Source organism: Crocodylus siamensis, chromosome 9 (genome assembly GCF_052110815.1).
Source record: "Crocodylus siamensis isolate JL-2025a chromosome 9, ASM5211081v1, whole genome shotgun sequence".
In the NCBI taxonomy this organism is placed as follows: Eukaryota; Metazoa; Chordata; order Crocodylia; family Crocodylidae; genus Crocodylus; species Crocodylus siamensis.
The window spans coordinates 71,936,998-71,957,658 of NC_143403.1; the positions used below are offsets into that span (position 1 = coordinate 71,936,998).

Below are 20,661 nucleotides of genomic sequence, written 5' to 3' on the forward strand. Positions count from 1 at the left end.
ATAGCTGATAAATGTGCCAAAAAAGCTCCACTAAAGCACTAGATCTATGCAGACGCTGCAGAGCTGGGTCGAAGTAACGTGTTGTCTCTTCTGGGCATGTGCTGGGCTTAGCGCAGGAGCACACCAAATTTAAAGTCAAGCGTGGTTTTTGTTTTGTTTGTGTCTGCAAGCAGCCTTAGAGACTAACTGGTTCAGAGCCATAAGCTTCTGTGGGGAACAGCTGACTTTGTCAGATGCTACTGAACTGTCATATTAAGAAGGTTATGGTTTCATCTCTTTCCTACAGACACTCTGAAGGAAATAAATGCGTTTTTATATAGTGGAGTTGTAGCTTTGAGGAATCACCCGTTGCTCTTTAACAAACCACAACAAATCTAACTTTATGGAAACATGGGTTGAAGTTCATTATTGAGGGCTGAAGTTTACTATTTTTATGACAAAAGCACCTAGGCACCCCAAAGAGATTGGTACCCCACTGTAGGAACACTTTTCAAAGATCAAATATGAGCCTTGCCGGTAATTTGAACAGGCCCCTTTCCTACTCTGGAAGGTATCCCTTCCAGTCTGCGTTTTCTCTCGCATGGAGACGCTTCCCGATGGAAGTTATGCTAGCGGCCAGCCTTTGGAAATCACCAAGGGAAGCTATTTAGACCAGCAAAATTGGAAATATTCTTTGGAAGTTGTTAAATGCTTTCAGTCTTTTTTGAAAATAAAGATATGCTATGACTGTGAAGTAACAGAATAGTATCTACTCACTGAATTTGTTTTAGACCTGTATAAGTGAAACTACCTGTTTACCTCCATTTCTAAGGACAAGGAAAATGCATGTATTTATCTTAAGCAATCAATTTTCTAGTTTAAATACAAATCAAATATAAATTTATACACATAGATACCTATACACAAGGTGAATGCCAAGGTTTTACTTAAAAAAAAAGGCTTTTACTGCTCCAGTAATGACTGCAATTAGATTTGATTGCCAACTCTGTGATGAACCTCATGGAGCCTTTAAACCCTGACAGTGTTGTTCCCTGGATGTAATTCTCACATCTCTTCCCTGCAGAAATGGGCTTGTCTGTTGTGAAAGTTTGCTTGAGTTGCTATGGCTACCCCAGCTGGAGCTTGCAGTACCTACACAGACTCCAGCTCCTGCTGCTATCATGCTGTAGTTCTCCAGCCGTCCCTGGGCGGTTCGCTGCAGGACGCACAAACAGATCACCTCTGAACTGACTCTGAGGTTAGTCTACACGTATTTGCTATTAAAAGAGGGGAGATGGAAATTATTTTAGTCTAGAAACATGGGCTAACAGTTACCTGTTAATCTCTTTGCATTGCTTTGGAATGGCTGGAAAATAAGGGGCAGCTATCTTTAGAGAGGTTCCCACTGATTAACGTCAAGATTTTTCCGATTGCATTAGTCCTTCTCTTGGGGTTGGGGTGGTGCAGGTGCTAAAGGACACAGCTGACATGCCAGCTGTCATAAATGTGAGGCCATAGCAGAAGTGCTCAGGGCAGGGGCTGTTAGATTCAAACAAAGTCTGCAAATTCTGCTAAATTCCTTGTCATAGGGATGCAAAAAAAGGAAAGGAGTCTTCCTCCATCTCATTGTCCTCTGATTTAGTCCAACAGACTATATAGGAAAAAAAAATTAAAGTTATTTTGGGGCTAAGGTTGGGGAATGTCTGATTCTGTAAGAAGCTGCTAGCTCGGTCCCACTGTAGCAATTAACATCTAAATTGATGAGAGTTGCAGAGAGATCACTGGCAGCTGTGGAACAAAAAATTAGCAAGACCACCTTCTCCTGCCAGTTACCCATGAAATGAGGGCAAAAGGAGGTGAAGGAGCAAGAACCAAGCTCCCCAACTTTGTTGCAGAGAACAGCCTAAATTTAAACAGCTATGAGTGAAAGGAAGGCGAAAAAAAAGCCTGCTTGATTCTGAGAACTCAGTTGTATGCAGCAGCCCAGCAGAACTGCAGGGCACCTGTTAGTGCTGGTCTCAATTGCTGACTGGGAGCCCAAACCCACAGATCCTCTCAGCAGAGCTAGAGCAATCCAGATGAACGCGCTGCTATTATCGCTCAAACTCCTGAACTGTATGTAAGGCTAGAAAGTTCAAAGGAGCTCAGTGTCCATGGAGCCATCTAAAAGTGGCCAGAGTTTCAGAACAGCTTGCAGAGTTGGGTGTACGTTGGGTGCTAAGCAGTTCGGAAAATCTGGCCTTAAAGTGTAAACTTCTTAAACTTCTTCTCACTGATTTAATTGTGGGGTTTTGGGGTTGCAAAGGGATTCTGGCACCACATGGACACTGAGAACGTGATGCAGAGAAATTGCAAGAGACAGCCCTTTAGAAGGTCAGCGGTGAAGCTACAAAAATCGTTTCCTGTGGAGTACCTCTAGCTTTTGCCTGATTTACCCTCCTGAAAGAAAAAGCAAAAAAAGTCTAGGCCTCTTGTGGAGCCATGTGAATTGAGACAAAATTATTAGACAACAAAAAAAATAGTGCTGTAAGAACACAAGGCAGGATTTGGAAGGAGTATTACAAAACTGGTCTGGATGGCAGAGCAAATGAGATGGTTTTAGTGGGAGCAGCAGCATCTACTGGTCAGAGTTGTGAACTGCAGCACAATAATTTGTCAGTTCCCAGCCATTAATGGCAGAGAACAACATTTCGAAACCCTCAGTTTATTTTTTAGATCTATTTGTTTTGCATTTCTTAACTTTTTAAACCTGCAGCCTCAACACTGAGTTACTGTATGTTTGTTATTTTGAGTTCTCAATATAAAATTAACACAGAATCCAACAATAATACAACATTCATCCTGTAGACTTGGAGATCAAAGCAGGAAATGACTTTCCCTTCTACAGCGATGTCGAATCATCTGTATTCTACGGGTGGAATTTTGAAAGAAACAGTTAAGAGATAAATTTGTAATACGCAGAATGGAGGTGAATTGCTGCTTATATGAAACTCTTAGCTTTAACACATTTATTTAAAACTGTAACCTAGAAATGTATTAAAATAAGTTACTGTATTTAATTTTCTTGTGATTTTTGTTTTGTGGGGTGGGGAAAAATGGTAGCTGCAACCCTTGGAGTTAAAGTAGCTGCAACCTGTGGTGCTCTTGGAGTGAAGCACGAGAGGCTTTGACTTTGTTCCGAGTACATACAGTCATGTTCCTGCCCTCAGATGAGAGGATGCTTTGCCTCACTGAACATTGTGGATCGTGTAGAAAAAGTCTAATCTGAGTGTGTCTGAAGGAACAGCGTGTTTATCTGGCCAATCCTCCCATGCCTTGGTTCCGCTTTTGCAACAAGAAGCCAATAATACTTCCTTATCTCACAGGATGTCATGCTAGTATTTGTAAGTTGTTCAGACAGTACAAGTATCTACACACATGCAGTCAAATAGGTGGGATTCAGTTTCCTCTGCTGCTCTTCCAGTGAAGTCAGGCAAGGCAGCGGGACTCTTCCCACCCCTTGTTTTTACTGCCTAAGGTTTGTCACAAATCAGCAGACACTCCAACTCATACTCCACCCTCCTCACCCTCATGCTGGTCTTCAGCACAAAGCACCAGCAAAGACTGCACACTTTGCAGATACAAGGCCTGGTGCTGCATGACCCTGTTACTCTGACTTCAGTATGTTTCTGTGATGGTTTCTGAGATGGTGGACACGCGATTGCTCCTTTTACATACAGTATTCCACGGAGAAAGAGGTATACTTGCAGGGCTATATTCATTTGATGATACCTTTAAGCATACATAGCACAACAGAGAAAAACTAACAGGATCTTTTGGGATAAGATGTGAACACAACCCAGCCTAGCTTTTCTTGTATAATTACCATGATGTCATAAAAACCCAATGATGTCTGTGCATAACAAGATAGACCCCAGTTGCTTGTGTAGTAAATTAAGTTAAATAGACACTGTGAAGGCTTCAAGTGGACTGGGTAGTAAAATATGGGAATCCTGCTTTCTGAAGTGTCCAGGAAAATAACACCCTTGTATGTTTAAGTGTGCTGCTCATTCACAAAGACAAAGTAGAGGCACTGAGGTAGGGACTGCTAATTATTATTATTATTATTATTATTTATTTGTATGCAGTAGCACTGGGATGCCTGGACCAGGTTGGTAGGCCATTGTACTTAACATTGTATAAGTACATAGAAAATGATAGCTCCTGACTCTCAGAGCCCACAGGCTGGAAATGAGCTGTTAACACATGGGTGAAACAAAACAAACAGAAAACAAAAAAAATACCAGGCAGGATGAGTGAGTAATAACAGGATCCATTAGGATAGACTTGCCATTTGTCCAGTCCATTGATGGATGACATCAATTGTCCACAGCAATTTGAAGTTGTCATACCAGGTGCTAGGTTACTGTCAAGTAGCAATTCTTCATTGGTAGCACAGTGGAGGCGTTTCTTAACAAGTGATCTGAAGTAGGTGAGTACAGGAACAGTACATTTTGAAGGGGACATTTTTCCACCTAGCGGGGCAGTACGAGAGGAAAATGCAAAGGCTGACTTTGAGCCAACAGATGTTCTAGGCTCCCGTCTTTGCCGGAGTGAAGGGAACATTCAAAATCATATTCATGTAATAGGATGGACAAGTAGGAAGCAGCTAAATTACGAACGGCTTCAGCGGGGGAGACATGAAGATGCTGATTTGATGGGACAGAATGAGAGGGAATTGTCTATGAAATATGCAAATCTGCTTCTATCTTCCTTTTCCTTGCTCCAAGGCATAGGTACTGACTTGTATTTTTGCTGGGGAGGGCCTAAGATGATGGACATATGGAAAGTTTTATGCGTTTCAGGTGACAGCCCTCTTTCTGAGGGGGGCCATGTACTACTGGGCACCTCTGCTCCAAAGGGCTTTTTGTAATCTTGCATTGTTTGTTCAGATCCAACCTTTCCGTCTTCCTTTCCTACTCTTTTACTAGCTGTGTTGTTACAAATTATTGTCACTTATATTGAACTTCAGCCATTTTTCCAACAATTGAGCTCATAATCAGGGTAGGTCTGCTAGACTCCAGTTATTACAGGATGGCCATTTCGTTAATACAGCATGGCATATTTGCATTACCTTAAAACTATGGCAGCAACTCATATGGCCTCTAAAGGCAAAGAAAGGGAGTTAAATGCACATCTTAGCAAATAGCAAGGCCTGAATGTTTTGTGAGCTACAAGCTTCCTTAATCAGCTGATGTACAGTTTCTCTTGGTTGAGGGAGTACAAATAAAACTCCATTTAGTCCTGTGACAGGGCGCAACCTAGGAGTGCCGTGAACTCCCCTAGCGCCCCCTACCAGTCAAGTTGGTGTCAACGCACCCTCACCAATCTTGCCCGCCACGTCTTTGATGTCATTAAATGTTTAGCGGAGGCTGCCTTTTCTATCTACTTTGACACGGTGCCCTGATGTAACTTGGCCAATGCTCTGTCTAGTTGCCCCAGTGCACTCTAGCCTTAGGGGCTACACGTGAGTCCTACAGTCAACCGTGCCCTTGCAGGTCCCTGGGCTCGTCTCCGTTGCCCGCCTGCGCCCTCACTGGCACCCCCTGGCTTCTCCTGCGGCTGTCTGCCCGCACTGGGGCCCTGCCTCGTGATTCCCCAATCGAGGTTCAGGTGGCCATAGTCGTGCCTGGCCCCAGACACCCTTCTCAGGTCTTGCGCCCCACTGGGGCTTCTCGCCTGCACCTGCACTGGGGCTTTACCCTCACGATACTGCCCACACTGGGGCCGGGGTTGATACACCCCAAAATGCGATACCCTCTCCAGCGCCAGGCCTCCTCCAACCTCTACAGCCTCACCTGGTCCTCTGGTCTTACACAACAAACAACAGAATGCAAAAACGTGAGCCCATCTGCTCCAACTCAAAGCTAAGCCTCCTGGCTAAAACAAACTCTAGGCCATCAGGTAATTTATCATCCCAAATCCCTACCAGGACTTCCTTCCCCGGTCTCTTCCCACGGAAGCTGTTCAGGCCATTGGGCTTCTCTACTCAGCAGACCACCTTCTCCCATGGTCGTTAGTGGGGAACTGCCTGCTTGGCCTTAGCTGTTTATATAGGGCAGGCCCTGTCCCCTTTCGGTCAGCTGGAACCAGCACCTGTAACTTTTCCTAGGAGCAGGGCACTTCAGTGCCCTGCGACACACCTCCCCACCTTAAGTTCACAACTCCCTAGGAGCAGGGCATGGGAGTGTCCTGCGACAAGTCCATTTGCATTCTCTTTCCTCAGGCCTTCCATTATTTAGTAAGAAAAAATATACCCAAACAAGAAAATTAACACAACTTGGTCAATAACCAAGACAGTCTTCTCCAGCTTCTCAAAAGAAAGAAATGGAGGGAGACAACTTATCTTACCCTTCAAGGTACTTCTCTCTCTATCACATTCCCCTACTCAGCTTAGGCTTTTATACAGCTCCAAAGCTGGCTCCCATTCTGGGCTCCCAGTCTCCCCCCACTGGGGAACTGCAGCTCCCGGAGTACCTGCTCTTACAATATGCTATGGCTGTAACAGGCCCAGGGGGTGCCCAAATGTGCCCTCAAGCCATGAATTTAAAAAGGCAAAAGGAAAAAAAAACAGGTGCCAAAGCTGCAATTCCTGAATCTTTATTTAAATCAATGGAAGCTACTCTTTGGTAATGACTTTTGAAAATTGAGCCATGGATTACCATTTATTAATTTAATTACTTAATAACTCTTTATTTATTCAGAAGCAGGTTAGCAGCCTGAGGTTAGGTCCATGTTCTAATGTTGTAGCAATCTTGATCTCCTTTGAGTTGTCTGAAGTGTATTTCCGCAGTGTGCTCCTATAATGAAAAGCATCTTGTACTTGACCTTTGCAGCATTGCTGTTCAGAAATCTTAGAAATCATGAATCAGACGTCTCACCCCAAGTAATAATTATTTACTTAAAAATAAATTTATCAACATAAAAATGCATTGTGTTCTTTTTATTTTCCTGCTGTTCTTTTTAAGTATATTTCTCCTCAACCATGAACATAGAAACTCAACTTTATTTTCAAATGAAAGCTAAGAGTCTCACATATTCATATGGTTCCAGTAGCTGAGCCTTTGAAAACACTAGTTATCACAAGATGCATAACAGAAAGGGTAGCAAGTCTACTTGTGATTATCACAAATGTCTTCTCATGTGTCTTTAAGTTATTAATATATTTTGGCCTCTTTTCTGTATCCCAAAATATGTTTTGTACTTATCATCTCCATTTAAAACATTACCCCACTATAGGCCCTTAAAGATTAAATTAAGCCATATCTCGGTGCTGACCATCCTCTATATCCTGGAAGGGACACAAGCTATTTTAAAAAGGTCAAAGAGCCATAATCAATTCTCTATTCATCCCAGGCAAAGGGAAAGGAAACCGTATGCAGATCCCTTTGCTACATGCAAAACACCTACACATATTAGGCTTTCTCTTGGGACTGTGGAAGAAGAGATGCTGACAACTGGGAAGGCAGTGTCCCCATCCCCTCCCAGTAGTAGCCTAAATGGCTTGGAAATTGCACGTCCTGTTAGTACCTGCTTTGATAATGTCTGATTTATGTCTAACAACCTTTTGTTTTTATTTCTAGCTAAGAACAACATGCCCTTTGTAAAATATCCTAGGACTGCAGAGCCTCTCTGGAATGAATGGGACAGGAAAGCCCAGAAAAATGGATTAAGACACGCTATTTATGCTGTAAATGGGGATCACTATACTGGGGAATGGCTGGACAATTTAAAACATGGTAAAAATACTGCTTCCTAGAAACTATAATATACTTTTAGATTTGTTATGATCCTCTGCAGGGACTTGTGTTTTTGGGGTTTTTTTAACTTACTTCTGCAGGCCAATGTATTTGCATGTGGTATGATACATTTAGGTCAAAATTTAAAATGTTAAGGTAAGATTTCAAGTTACAATTCAATTTACAGGAAAATGTAATTTAAAAGTATTCAGACACTTAGGTTAGGTATTATAAATTACCAGCTCATTTTGAGCTAATTTTTTTTAGTAAATGTGTTTGTGGTTGTGTGATGGCAAAATTAATAACAAGAAAATAAATTTGCAACCCTAATGCACTGAAGACAGGGAGGTGTTGAATTTTTAAGTGGAAACAAATGAGTCTTTCATAGATTTCATAGATTTCATAGACATTAGGGCTGGAAGGGACCTCGGGAGATCATCGAGTCCAGCCCCCTGCCCAAAGGGCAGGAAGTCAGCTGGGGTCATAGGATCCCAGCAAGATAAGCATCCAATTTACTCTTGAAGGTGTTCAATGTAGGTGCTTGAACCACCTCCGCTGGCAGACTGTTCCAGACCTTGGGGGCTCGGACCGTAAAGAAATTCTTCCTTATGTCCAGCCTGAAACGGTCTTGCAGGAGTTTGTGACCGTTCGACCTCGTCATCCCTTGGGGCGCTCTGGTGAACAGACGTTCCCCCAGATCCTGGTGGTCACCCCTGATAAACTTATAGGTGGCCATCAGATCACCCCTGAGCCTGCGCTTTTCCAGGCTAAAGAGCCCCATGTCTCTCAGCCTGTCATCATAAGATCTGTTTTCCTGACCTCTGATCATGCGCGTGGCTCTCCTCTGGACTCTCTCAAGCTTCTCCACATCCTTTTTGAATTGTGGAGCCCAAAACTGGACGCAGGACTCCAGCTGCGGCCCCAACAAGGCCGAGTACAAGGGGAGAATGACGTCCCGGGATTTGCTCGAGAAGCATCTATGGATGCACGCCAGCATTTTGGTCGCTTTACTAGCCGCAGCATCGCATTGCAGGCTCATGTTCATCTTGTGGTCAATGATGACCCCAAGTCTCTTTCTTCTGTAGTGCTAACCAATGTAGCACTGCCGAGCCTATAAGAAAGCTGCAGGTTTTTCCTCCCAAGGTGGAGAACCTTGCATTTTTCGGTGTTAAACACCATCAGGTTCTTGTCCGCCCATTTGCTGAGCTTGTCCAGGTCAGCCTGGATCACCCGCCTATCTTCTGGCATGGATGCTTTGCCCCAAAGTTTGGTGTCATCGGCGAACTTGGCCAGCCCACTCCTGACTCCAATGTCCACATCATTAATGAAGATGTTGAACAGGATGGGTCCCAAGACAGAGCCTTGAGGGACCCCACTGGTCACAGGGCACCATGATGAGTGACTGCCATCAATTACAACCCTCTGGGTCCGACCACGGAGCCAATTTCCCAGCCAGCGGATCGTGGTGGAGCCAAGGCCACAACTGGCCAGTTTGGCCAAGAGGTGATCATGGGATACCAGATCAAAAGGTTTTTTGAAGTCAAGATATATGACATCAATCTCTTCTCCCTCGTCCAGGTGATAGGTCACCTGGTCATAGAAGGAAATGAGATTGGTCAAACAAGACCTACCCGCAACAAACCTGTGCTGGCTATCCCTTAGGATGTTAGCCTGGGCCAGTCCCTCAAGGAAGGCCTCCTTAATAAACTTTTCTAAGATCTTCCCCAGGATAGAAGTCAGGCTAATGGGCCTGTAGTTAGCCGGATCCACTCTCCTCCCTTTCTTGAAGATCGGCACCACATTGGCCTTCTTCCAGTCTTCGGGCACTACACCAGAGCGCCAGGAGTTTTCAAAGACCCGTGCCAGGGGCTGAGCTATGACGCTCGCCAGCTCCTTGAGTGCCCTGGGGTGCAGGTTGTCAGGGCCGGCTGACTTGAAGGTATCCAGCTTCTCAAGGTGTTCCTTCATGAGGTCAGCATTGATGGAGGGTAGGGGATCCCCAACACCCAGATTTCCCTGTCCCATAGCAGGCGTGGGCATCCCGTGTGACTGATGAAAGACTGACGCAAGGTACCTATTTAATAGGTTGGCTTTTTCCTGGGCGTCAGTTGTCAGTTGCCCCATCTGGTTTAGCAGGGGTCCAACATTGCCCTTGCTTTTCCTCCGGCTCCCCACATATCTGAAAAAGGACTTTTTGTTGTCCTTGATGCCTGAAGCTAGTTGGAGTTCAGTTAATTTAATTCGCTCATTTAATATAAAATCAAGGGTTTATGATTAAGTCCTGACCTTAAAGAAAGTGATATGGACTGGTCAGGGCTGGTGTCTGGTGCCCGTGCAGATAGGAGGATAGAAAGATGCTATCATTTCAACCTTAATATGTTAAAAGGTGAAGTTCTACCTTTAAAAAAAATGAAATGGTTTTAAGAACATAAGTTGAGGTGAACTGATTGTTAAATCTAGCTGTACTAATTTCTCCTCAGTCATATTTCCTATTGTAAGAACATCTGTCTTTTTCTATTTGAATGCAAACAAAAACGTAGATTGTTATCCCTTTTTTCCTTCTTCTGCATTCAGTCAGCACCCACAGAGGGACCCCATGTTCCTGATCTACCCCAGGTGACAGAGCCCCCTCACAATTTCTCCTTTCTTGTGAAGAAATATACCTACCACAACTAAAGCCCACTGTTTTTCACACCTCTGCTATGAAACATACTAAAAATGACTGTGCCAAAACCATAACCTTAGTCATGGCTTATGAATGCCAGTGATGGAGTATAAGATGAGAAAAAAGAAAAACAGATCTGCTCTCCCAATCTCACAGGGGCAGTGACCTTGCATGGCCAGAAGGAAGAACTACAATGAAACTACAAACTATTGGGTGCCTATACATGTGCAGTGAGGCTGCTCCAAGGTGCTGTAATTACAGTGGATGGGAGCAGGCTCAATTATTTAAGTCTGTTGGAGCATGGCAATTACTGTGCTGCAGCAGACTCTAGCATCTCATGTATCAGTGCCCCCATGCTTAAAAATGGTGGCAGGGGCACTTTAGAGCTCATCCGACAAGCTTTAGATAAAGTGATCCCACCACCACTTTTAAGGGCAGGGACATTGATACACAAGATGCTCTGGGTGCTTTAATTAGGTCAGCTCTAGGAGACACTCCAATTAAAGTGCCTCTTCCCCCACCCCCAATACCCAGAGCACATGTATAAACTTCCATTGTTCTTCCCGACTACTTGCAAAATCTGTGAATATATCCCACCCAAAACAGCAAGCACATGAATGGCATTCTGATTAATTTGACTTCAAGTTTAATATCATGTTTTTTTGTAATACAGTGGCATGTAAGTTTCCATTTAAGATGCGCCCTACTGTTCAAGGTGGTGAACAGAGAAAGATGGAGCCCCTGCACAAAAGATCTTGTAGTCAGAGAGAAAAGAATGGGAACAAGGAATTAGCCTTGTATTCTTATATCCAGTTCACAGACAATAAACTGAGGCACTGAGCAATGAGAGTTGCATAGGAAGGCTCTGATCAGATCAACAGTGCATGCAGCTTACAAAGTATGTCAGAATCATAAGCAGTAACCTGGCTTCATTTAGGAAAGATTGCAAGGCCATACTTGTTTTTCTATGCTTTCATACATGATTAAACTGTAAAACCAATGTTCCTAGCTGACTGGGTAGATTAAAAGATGTGGGTAGCAGAAGAGCACAGTGTTCTGTCTCTCCTGTTGATATAATTAATGACTCACAATAAATCTTGTAAAGGTGCCCAGATCTTGTTGTGTTGAATGCCTTCAGAAATGCTTCTAATAATAAAGGTTATGCTTTACTGTAGTTCTTGGACTTTAAAACAGGGAAAGGAACGCAGATCTGGAAACGCACAGGAGCAATATATAATGGTGACTGGAAATTTGGAAAACGGGATGGATATGGAACATACAGCATTCCTGATCCTGTAACTAAAGGATATAAGAAAGTGTATTCAGGCTGGTGGAAAAATGACAAAAAATGTGTAAGTGATTTCCCATTCTTCCCCCAAGGCTCTTATACAGGGTTACTTTGCAAGAGGTTATTAATGGATGTCTGGATACGAGAACAAAATCATGGGCCAGATTTGGATGTACATTAAAAAAAAAAGTTCTGTTGGCATGCTGAGAGGATGGTCCAAAGCATGAACCTCCCCCTAATTCTTTATGAGCTTTTGGCTTCCAAAACAAATTCTTCAGAGCATTATTTAATTGTTATATATTAGATACAGAAGATGTAGTCAGTCTCAAAGCCAGCAGTGGAGAAGAAATATTCTGTAGCTGCTGAGAGAAGGAATGAGATTAAGCTGTCCTCAGAGTTTTAATTTTCATTATATTTTGCATTGACATTTGGGCTGTTGAAAGATTGCCAGCCTTGGAGGCTAAAATGCATTATCTGCGGAAAAGGCTTAGCCTGGGCAATAGAAGTACTAGCTTTCCTTCATTGTTCTTTCTATAAGTCATAGCCCTATAGACATTTAATTTTCCAAGACCACTGAATCCTTGGTATCTAATGAAATTCACAGCAAGGAGGGGTAATTGTACTGGGAAATCTTGTTAGTGTAGGCACCTGTTCCCCAACAACTGAAATGAGATCATACATATCCAAACGACTTGCACACAGCAGTGACTACAAACCTAGGTCATATTCAAGGGAATGGTGTAGAAGTAAGACGTTTTATAGCCTTTGCTCAACCTCATAGCCTGTGTAGTTACTTCCACATTTGAACTGAGTAATCGAGGCTTGTTGGAAGAGCATATATGTAAGTGTTACAAGAAGCTATAGCTTGTCGACATAGGTCTTTCACAAATCATCACAATACATTATGACTGTAACACAGGTCCTTTTAGGAATAGATTGTTGCCAGAGAATACATACGTATCTTTATACCAAGGAAGTCATCCTTGAAAAAAAAAAGTTACTGCCGTTTCCTAGGCAAAATCCTCTTAGAAACACTTCCTGATCTGCCGATGAAAACTTCATGTTACCCTCTGTGTCTGTTTTCAAATTAAATTAACAGCCTCTGTGACATCTAATTGGCATGCACTTCCATGGCTCTCAACTCTTCAGGGAGGCCTCATTTTTCATTCTTTGAAGATATATATTGAATGATTGAGCTTCTCTGAACTATTTAGGACGATGTCCTCATTTTACTTGCCCTTTCGTTATATGAAAGCTTTCCATTTGCATCCATGAAGCTCAATGCTATTAGCATTCTGACAAATCAGTTTTTTCCAGAACTGATTTTATTTTTCTACAGAGATAAGCTACCGCTTTCCTTCTGTGGGAAAACTCATTAACACCATGTAAATGGTTCTGATGGATATAAATCTCTGGGGCAGTGCAGGCTTTTGACTCCTCGGAACAGGTGAACATACCTAAGCCAAACAACTCTGGTGCTTCCTGTATAAAATAACATACGTGGTCTTCTCTGAGGAAATTCCTAACCAAAATCCACCACTGCCACAAACCGGTTGTCATTTCAGATGAGACACTAAGGAGGTCAGAATTTCTGGAGAATTATTAGTCCCAAAATGGTTGCTCTGGGACAGGGTTGAGGTCTTTTGGCTTGGGACAGCACAGAAGTGGCTTGGAAAGATGTACTGGACAAAACAGACTTAATTCTCCATGGCTGCCACCCCAACAGCTTTTGATAGTGCTAAATTAATTACGGAACTAAAAAAAACAGAGAGGTGGAGAAGGAAGGAAACACTAAGGTTGTTTGGGGGAATTTAGGGTGTTTGGGACATTGTGTTTTAGGAAGGAAAAGAGTCAGAACAATGCAGATCCTTGGAGTAAAGACAAACTGAGACCACTCCTCAAAGCAATGTAGCTTTTATCATGTTTTTTTTTTCCCCTTGCCCAGAGGATTGTAGAGTCACTACTACAGACATTTTCTTGTGCCACAGCTTAGCTATCAAGCCTTGTTCTGGTTCTTCACCATTTTCTGATTTTTTTTAATCCCCAGGGTTTCCTGTTTTGGGCGTGGATACAGTTCTAGATTTGTTTTTTTTTGGAACATATATTGTAGTAATAAAACTCTAAGGAAAGGAGGGGACAGCCCTTGCCTCAACAGGCTCATAAATAGCATGATTCTCAAAAGGCTTGTGGGAACTTGAAGGCATTGAACTCACCTCCAGGCTATAGGGAAAAGGTGGATAACTTGCAGCATACATGCCAGAAGTGGCACAGGAAGCCTCTGTGTGTGGCTTGGGGCGGACCAGGGAGGGGACAGCAACAGATGGTTCAGGAAGCAGAGCAGTAGATCAGGCAGGAGAAGGGGATCAGGGACTTGAGCAACTCCAAAATAAAAATATATTACACTTGGCTAACCTTGCATTCATTTTGAACACCTTCTAGAAGTGAAAAACATGAGGGTTTTCTGGTTTATATAGTTTTTCAATAAATGTCGCTATGTATTCAAGATGCTGTTAAACACATAGGCCACTAACTTGCTCATTATTGCTATCAGGAAGCAGTCCCCAAGAATCCAGCCTCCATGCACTAGATAAGCTGCCTCTTGTGAATGCAGAGAATGCTTAAGCTTGAAGGAATGAGAACCAAAACCTTGTCATTTTAGGGCTACGGAACTAGATTTTATTCAGACACCGAATATTATGAAGGGGAATGGAGCAATGGGCAAAGAAGTGGTTGGGGTAGAATGTACTACAAGGATGGATCCATCTACGAAGGGCAATGGCTGAAAGACCAGCACAGCGGGCAGGGAATGCTTCGCCTATGTAAGTTCCAACAGTTCCTTCACTTGGGATATGAAAACTGCATATTGACCTCCAACACCCACAAACCTCTGATCTCTGGGTGGTCCCACCATCTTCCCTAATAATGTCCTTGTATTAGGAATATGGGTTCTTCCCCCAAATCTCTTCCTTGTCTTCAGACCTTGGGTCAGATTCTTTCGTCTTTTTTCCTCTGTGATGCTGCCCTCCAGAACAATGCTGTGACTCAGGCCAGCACAAACCGCACAGTTTGTTTATTCTTAAATTACCAGGATGGGCGAAGAACTCGTCATAGCAAACCAGGAACTTTCTAAATGGGGGCATTGCAAAACACAATCTGGTTTTCAATGTTCAGTTCTAAGGTCTGTTTACTTTTTTTTGTTTTTGGTTTCAAGTATCATTTGAGGGCCCCTCGTTCCCTGCTGTTATATTTTACCCCCGCCCCCTCCAAAGCCCTGTATTCACTGGTAAGCTCTGAGCTCAGCCTTATAGGAAATAACATTGAACCCTTCAGAACCAGGAATGTCGCAGGCAATCTCAGGTTAAATATAGACATTTTGGCTCATTGTTCTGCTTGGAGTTAGATCAGTTTGAACTTGAAGCCAAGAATCCTGATCTTCTTCCAATATAAGGAGAGTTTCTCTTAAAATGGTCCTGGAAGGCAATCTCCATTCCTATGCTGCTGTCCATCCAGTCAGTTCCTCAAGTGAACTCCATACTGATTCAGCAAAGCAGAGAAAAAGGAGAGGCAATACCTTTAGTATGAACTTCATCTAAGTCAGAGAGATTGCCTTTATCATGTAAAGTCACCTTAACCCAGCGGTTTATCCTAATTAAATTAACAAAACCAGGCTCCCATGTATAAGTTACATAGCTCATTTGCTTTGGTCCCCTTAATATTACCCACCTCTGGATTACAAATTAGATGTCCCTCAAGGCATATTTACTCACTATCGGAGCTCGTGCTACTTCAAGCATGGCTTAGAACTGATTATAAGTTGGATTCTCTTGGTTAAAATTAGGCAGCACAATTATTTCATGCCCACAAGCTTAACATATTCAGCTCAGCCCCTGGAAGCAGGCTCACATGCTGGAAGCTTTGCAATAGGAAGAAAAGCAGTTCTTCAATGGAGGTCATGATGAGCTGCAGCTCAAGATTAAATTGCTTGTGCTGGCACAATGCCTGGAGAGGGTGATCTTAGAGTTGGGAATCTCACTGATTTTCTGGCTCCACTTTAGACAGGTTTTTAAAACTAGACCATTGCTCACTGGCAGCAGAAAACAAGGCTGTGAACAATGCAGTGTTTCAGCTGCCTTGGAAAGGGAACAGAAAGGAGTCCCAGTGCATTTCAATCAATCCAGAGTGTTGGCCAGGCTGACCCCATGATTTGTTGGACTCCAGGCTGATGACATGAGAGAATGTAAAGGTACACAGACTGAGTAGTTGGCCCCTTTTGAGACTACTGCAGAGCAGGTGCCAAGGTAGAGTGCAGCACCCTCGCCATCCTGAACTTCCTCCTACAAACCTAACCCATATCTAATCTTTGTCACATATGTGTTCAAAAGCACATCCCCGATTCTCTTCTGTTGCTTTTACCAAGTGTTAGCAATTTCCAGACACCCTCACATCCTTTGCAGTCAGCTCAGAAAAGCTGCTGCTGCTGCCACTGCCATCACACAGGAGGCTGGAGTTCCAGCGGTTCAAATCCAAAGGTCCTCAAAGCCCATGTTATAAGTAGCTTAAAAACAAAACATGATTTTGGAAGTATGTTTTGGCCCAAAACATTACAGCTAGAAAGAAGGGCTTAGAAGTCACTTGACCTGGCCAATCTGGTAGCTTTTTATGATGAGATGCCTGGCTTTGTGGATGTAGGGAGAGCAGTGGACAGGATATACCTTGACTTTAGCCAGGCTTTTGACAAGGTCTTCCACAACATTTGGCAACCAAGCTAAGGCAATATAGGTTGGATAAATGGACTGTCAGGTGGATAGAAATTGGGTGGATTGTTGGGCTCAAAGGGTTGCTGTCAGGTTGGCAGCCAGTATCGAGTGGAGTGCCCCAGGAGTTGGTCCTGGGCTTAGCTTTGTTCAATATCTTCAGTGGTCTGGAAGATGGGATGCAGTGTACCCTTACCAAGTTTGCAGATGACACCAAGCTGGGGGGAGGGGGGGAGTAGCAGATACATTGGAGGGTAGGGTTAAGATTTAGAGATCTTAAGAAATCTCATGAGATTCAATAAGGATAAGTGCAAAGTCCTGCACTTGGGACACAACAATCCCATGCACCTGTTCAGGCTGGGGGCTGACTGGTTGGGCAGCTGCTCTGCAGAAAAGGGCTTGGGGGTGGCAGGGGACAAGAAGCTGAACAGGAGCGAGCAGTGTGGCCTTGTGAAGAAGGCTAACAGCATCCTGGACTGCATTAGCAGGAGCACCGTCAGCAGATGAAGGGAAGTGATTCTTCCCCTCTATTCAGCACTGGGGAGGCCACATCTGGAGTCCTGTGTCCAGTTGTGGGCCCCTCACTGCAGAAAGAATGTGGACAGATTGGAAAAAGTTCAGCAGAGGGCAAGGAAAATGGTTGTGGGGCTGGGGGACAGGACTTACTAGGAGAGGCTGGGGGAACTGGGCCGATTTAGTATGGAGGAGACTGAGGGGGATCGAATAGCAGCCTTCAACAAGCAGCCTTGCAAAGAGGATGGAGCTGGACTGTTCTCAGTGGGGGCAGATGACAGGACAAGGAGCAATGGGCTCAAGTTGCACCAAGGGAAATTTAGGTTGGATATTAGGAAAAACTTTTTAATGAGGAGGGTAGTGAAGCACTAGACCAGGCTCCCCAGAGAGGTGGTGGCATCTCTACCTTTGGAGGTTTTTAAGACCCAGCTGGACAAACCATTGGCTGGGATCATCTGGTTGGGGCTGGTCCTGCTTAGAGCAGGGGGTTAGACTAGATGAACACCATTCCCACCCTATTTTTCTATGATTCCAACCTCCCTCAGAAGCAAAGCCTTAAGTTGTGGCTACTTTTTGACCCAAGTAGGAATCTCATTTCCTTGTAACTCTGTATCCTATAGAAGTGCTTCTTGTCAATCATGGTCCTATTATTAAACAGCCAAAACGGATATAAAGAGGTACCACGTGTCCATATGGCATACTAGTACTGGGCACATTTCTTGGCACTACATAGGCACATGAATATCCTGGTCTGTAGGTCATTCATAAAAGTTACTTGAAAGTCATATTTGAAATTCAGGTTACGTTCATCGGACACAAAGGTCACCTGATATTTCTGACTTAACAGGTCTTAAGGAACAAGAGTCCAATGTAAGTAGCTGTGCAAGTTTGCTGTACTTTAAGACAGGGTTGCTAACTCTGCTTTATTGTGAACTTTGCTATGCAATACTCTGTCTCCTCAAGTTACTCCTATAAGTGGAGCTAGAATAAAGACTTACATTAATGGTAGTTTATCCAGGTTATGTTGTGTTTTGTTTCACCTCTGGTCACCTGGTGAAAGCATGCCCATTTCATTATCTGTTCCTTTTCTTTATTGCATCATTATAGCAAATGAAAATCGGTATGAAGGAACCTGGAAAGATGGAAAGAAACATGGTCCAGGGAAGTTCTTCTACTTGGACAAAGGACAGTTGTTTGAAGGTTTCTGGGTTGCAGATGTGCCAAAATCTGGCACTATGATTGATTGTGGCAGGGAAGCAGCTCCAGCTCCTACTCAGTATCCAATCCCAAAGGTAAGTGCTTCCCATTAGGTTTTAAAGCATACAGCTGGGTAACATTTATTTCTCCAAGTCCATATGGAATCTGTTGTTGCTATGAATGAATTCAGGAGGAAACTGCAATCATTAGGTATTACACAGTTACCACAGCTACCTTCAGTCTGAAGCAGTGTCCATCCTACTCAGCACCACCAACAGGTTACTAGGTTAGGGGGACCTCTAGTCTCCTTTAGTACAACTGCACTCATTGGTTGACTGCAGCCACCTAGCACATCACAGAGAGGAGAAAAAACCCCAAGATATCAGTACCTGGTAGTACCTGCCATTCAAACCACTGAGGCAAGACTTGGTTACACTTTGGCTAATACTGTGTACTTGCCAACAGCACTCATATTCTCTGCAGAGAGGGAAAGGAGAGAGAAATAGACACTGGGTATCCTAATAAAAGCAGGAAAGTGTAAGTACTGTTTGGAAACACTGCAGGATAAACTGAATTCCTACTAAAAGGGATATTCTCCAGTATCTCTCCAGTAATCAGCATTTACAAAAACTGACCTTTCTTTAATTATATACCATAATTCACTTGTGTTTTAATGTAGATTGAATTGGCCAATCCAGATGGTGTTTTAGAAGAGGTCTGGGGAATGTTTGATGACAGCCAAGAAGATCAAATGGATGCTGGGAGATGAGAGAATGCAGTCCTTGGTTTCCTCATTTGGAACACTGTCCTAGGTCTGTATAGCAGCATATCAGGCGGTGTTCTGTAAAGCAGAGAGATCTGCAAGCTCACTCTGTTTCCAAACACTTTGCTAGCACCTCTAAACTGTCTGTGTGGACTTCTTTCTGTATTCATATTTCCAAATGAATTATTTTGCTTGTGAGTTTGGAAGCTGAAGAGACCTTGTAGGAAGAAATAATCCTGCCCACAAATATACTAAAGTTAGTGGCTCTCTCTTTTGAAACAGGAAACCAACTTCTAGGCTGTTTTAATGGCATACAATACAGTCAAATAGACTGAAAGCCAAGCACACGCCCTTTACACTGTCTTCCAGTTGCAAGAATTTGAGTCATGGCAGAATCTTGGAAGATGCCTATTTTCTGTTCTTCAAGCCACAAACACTAAGTTAATTTAGTCCTAGTGTTAAATAAGGGATGCGCAGATGCCAGCATTGCATACTCACATCAGCCGGAGACATGGCTGACAGTTGTCAGCCTACTATTGAAGAACAAGACCATGTCTACTGGTGGCCGCAGAAGAAAGCAGTTACAGCAGCCTGAATTTCTTCCTAGTACAGTTCAATGATGGTAGTTGTTGGATTTAAAAATCAGCTTACAAATTCCTGGTAGCTGTCCTGGCACTTTATAAGAATAATTTTTTTGCTGGATTATATACTAACTAAACAAACACAAGTCTGGTTTGCAGCCTGACTCAGACTCAGGACTCCTGCATCACAGTGGCATGAAGTTAGTCGTCAGTGGAACAGCTAACTCTAAAGCAAGAGCACCAGGTGCTATCCCTGCTCTCCATGTCCAGTTAATTAAATAGAACTGACCCAACAGTGCTGGTTTCTTTTCAAAAACACCCCACTATCTTACAGGATACTTTTTTTTTGAGCTGAGCTTGAATGCAATGACTAAGCCTTTGCACCTTTGAGGAGTATTCTCATTCAAGCCCGAGTGAATAAGCTTTTTGTGGATGAACAAGGTAAATTGGAGTTAGAGTTCTCTGCACAGCCTATAGAGCCACACTTGCATCATCTATTTAATCTGCCCTCTGATTTAGCTTCAGTACTGCAGTCTAGCCAGATCATGACACCCAGCTGCACCGGTCACATGACCATACTCACTTCTGCAGAGTGAACTTTTTCATTGAACAACTGGGAGAGATGGGCACAATGTCTTAGCTCAGTACAAGTTACTTCTTTTCAGGGCCTTTTCCCACTTGCACATGAGATGGGAGGCAAGATTTCTCCAACATGCTGTAGCAAACTGGAACATTAGAAAAAAAACAAAATGCCCTCTCTTGCACCTCTTCCCTGCACCCCTCTCACCTCCCATAACGACACTTATGGTAGAACCCACCATTGCACACAGAAGCTGAGCTTCACACAAATGTCAAGCAGGGCTGACAGATCTGGGAACGGATGTTGCAACAAACCAAAACAGGCACTGGAACAAACAAAGTTCTAATTCCCCCCCACCCCCGCCATTGATATAAGATTGCATCTTTCTCTCTACATTTAATACAAATAAGGATGAGAAAATTTAACCACTCTGTGCCCAAAACTCACCACTGCCGATTTTAGCAGCAAGTCTATCATCACATCCTTCTGGTCTTCAGTGCGTGCACCTACATGTTGCCGTATGGCGACATAGTGATGCACTACGCCACCCTGCAGAGACAATG

The 20,661-nt window shown here is 43.4% G+C and overlaps 1 protein-coding gene across 1 annotated transcript; it reads left to right on the forward strand.

The window, feature by feature from the left end:
* The first annotated feature begins 1,135 nt into the window (after positions 1 to 1,135).
* On the forward strand, positions 1,136 to 19,063 carry MORN3 (MORN repeat containing 3). The gene is made up of 6 exons (XM_090062855.1): positions 1,136 to 1,237; positions 7,602 to 7,757; positions 11,617 to 11,774; positions 14,370 to 14,529; positions 18,085 to 18,269; positions 18,854 to 19,063. The coding sequence occupies exons 2-6, from the start codon at positions 7,613 to 7,615 to the stop codon at positions 18,941 to 18,943; spliced, it is 738 nt and encodes a 245-aa protein (XP_089918981.1). The 5' UTR covers positions 1,136 to 1,237; positions 7,602 to 7,612; the 3' UTR covers positions 18,944 to 19,063.
* Positions 19,064 to 20,661: the final 1,598 nt, after the last annotated feature.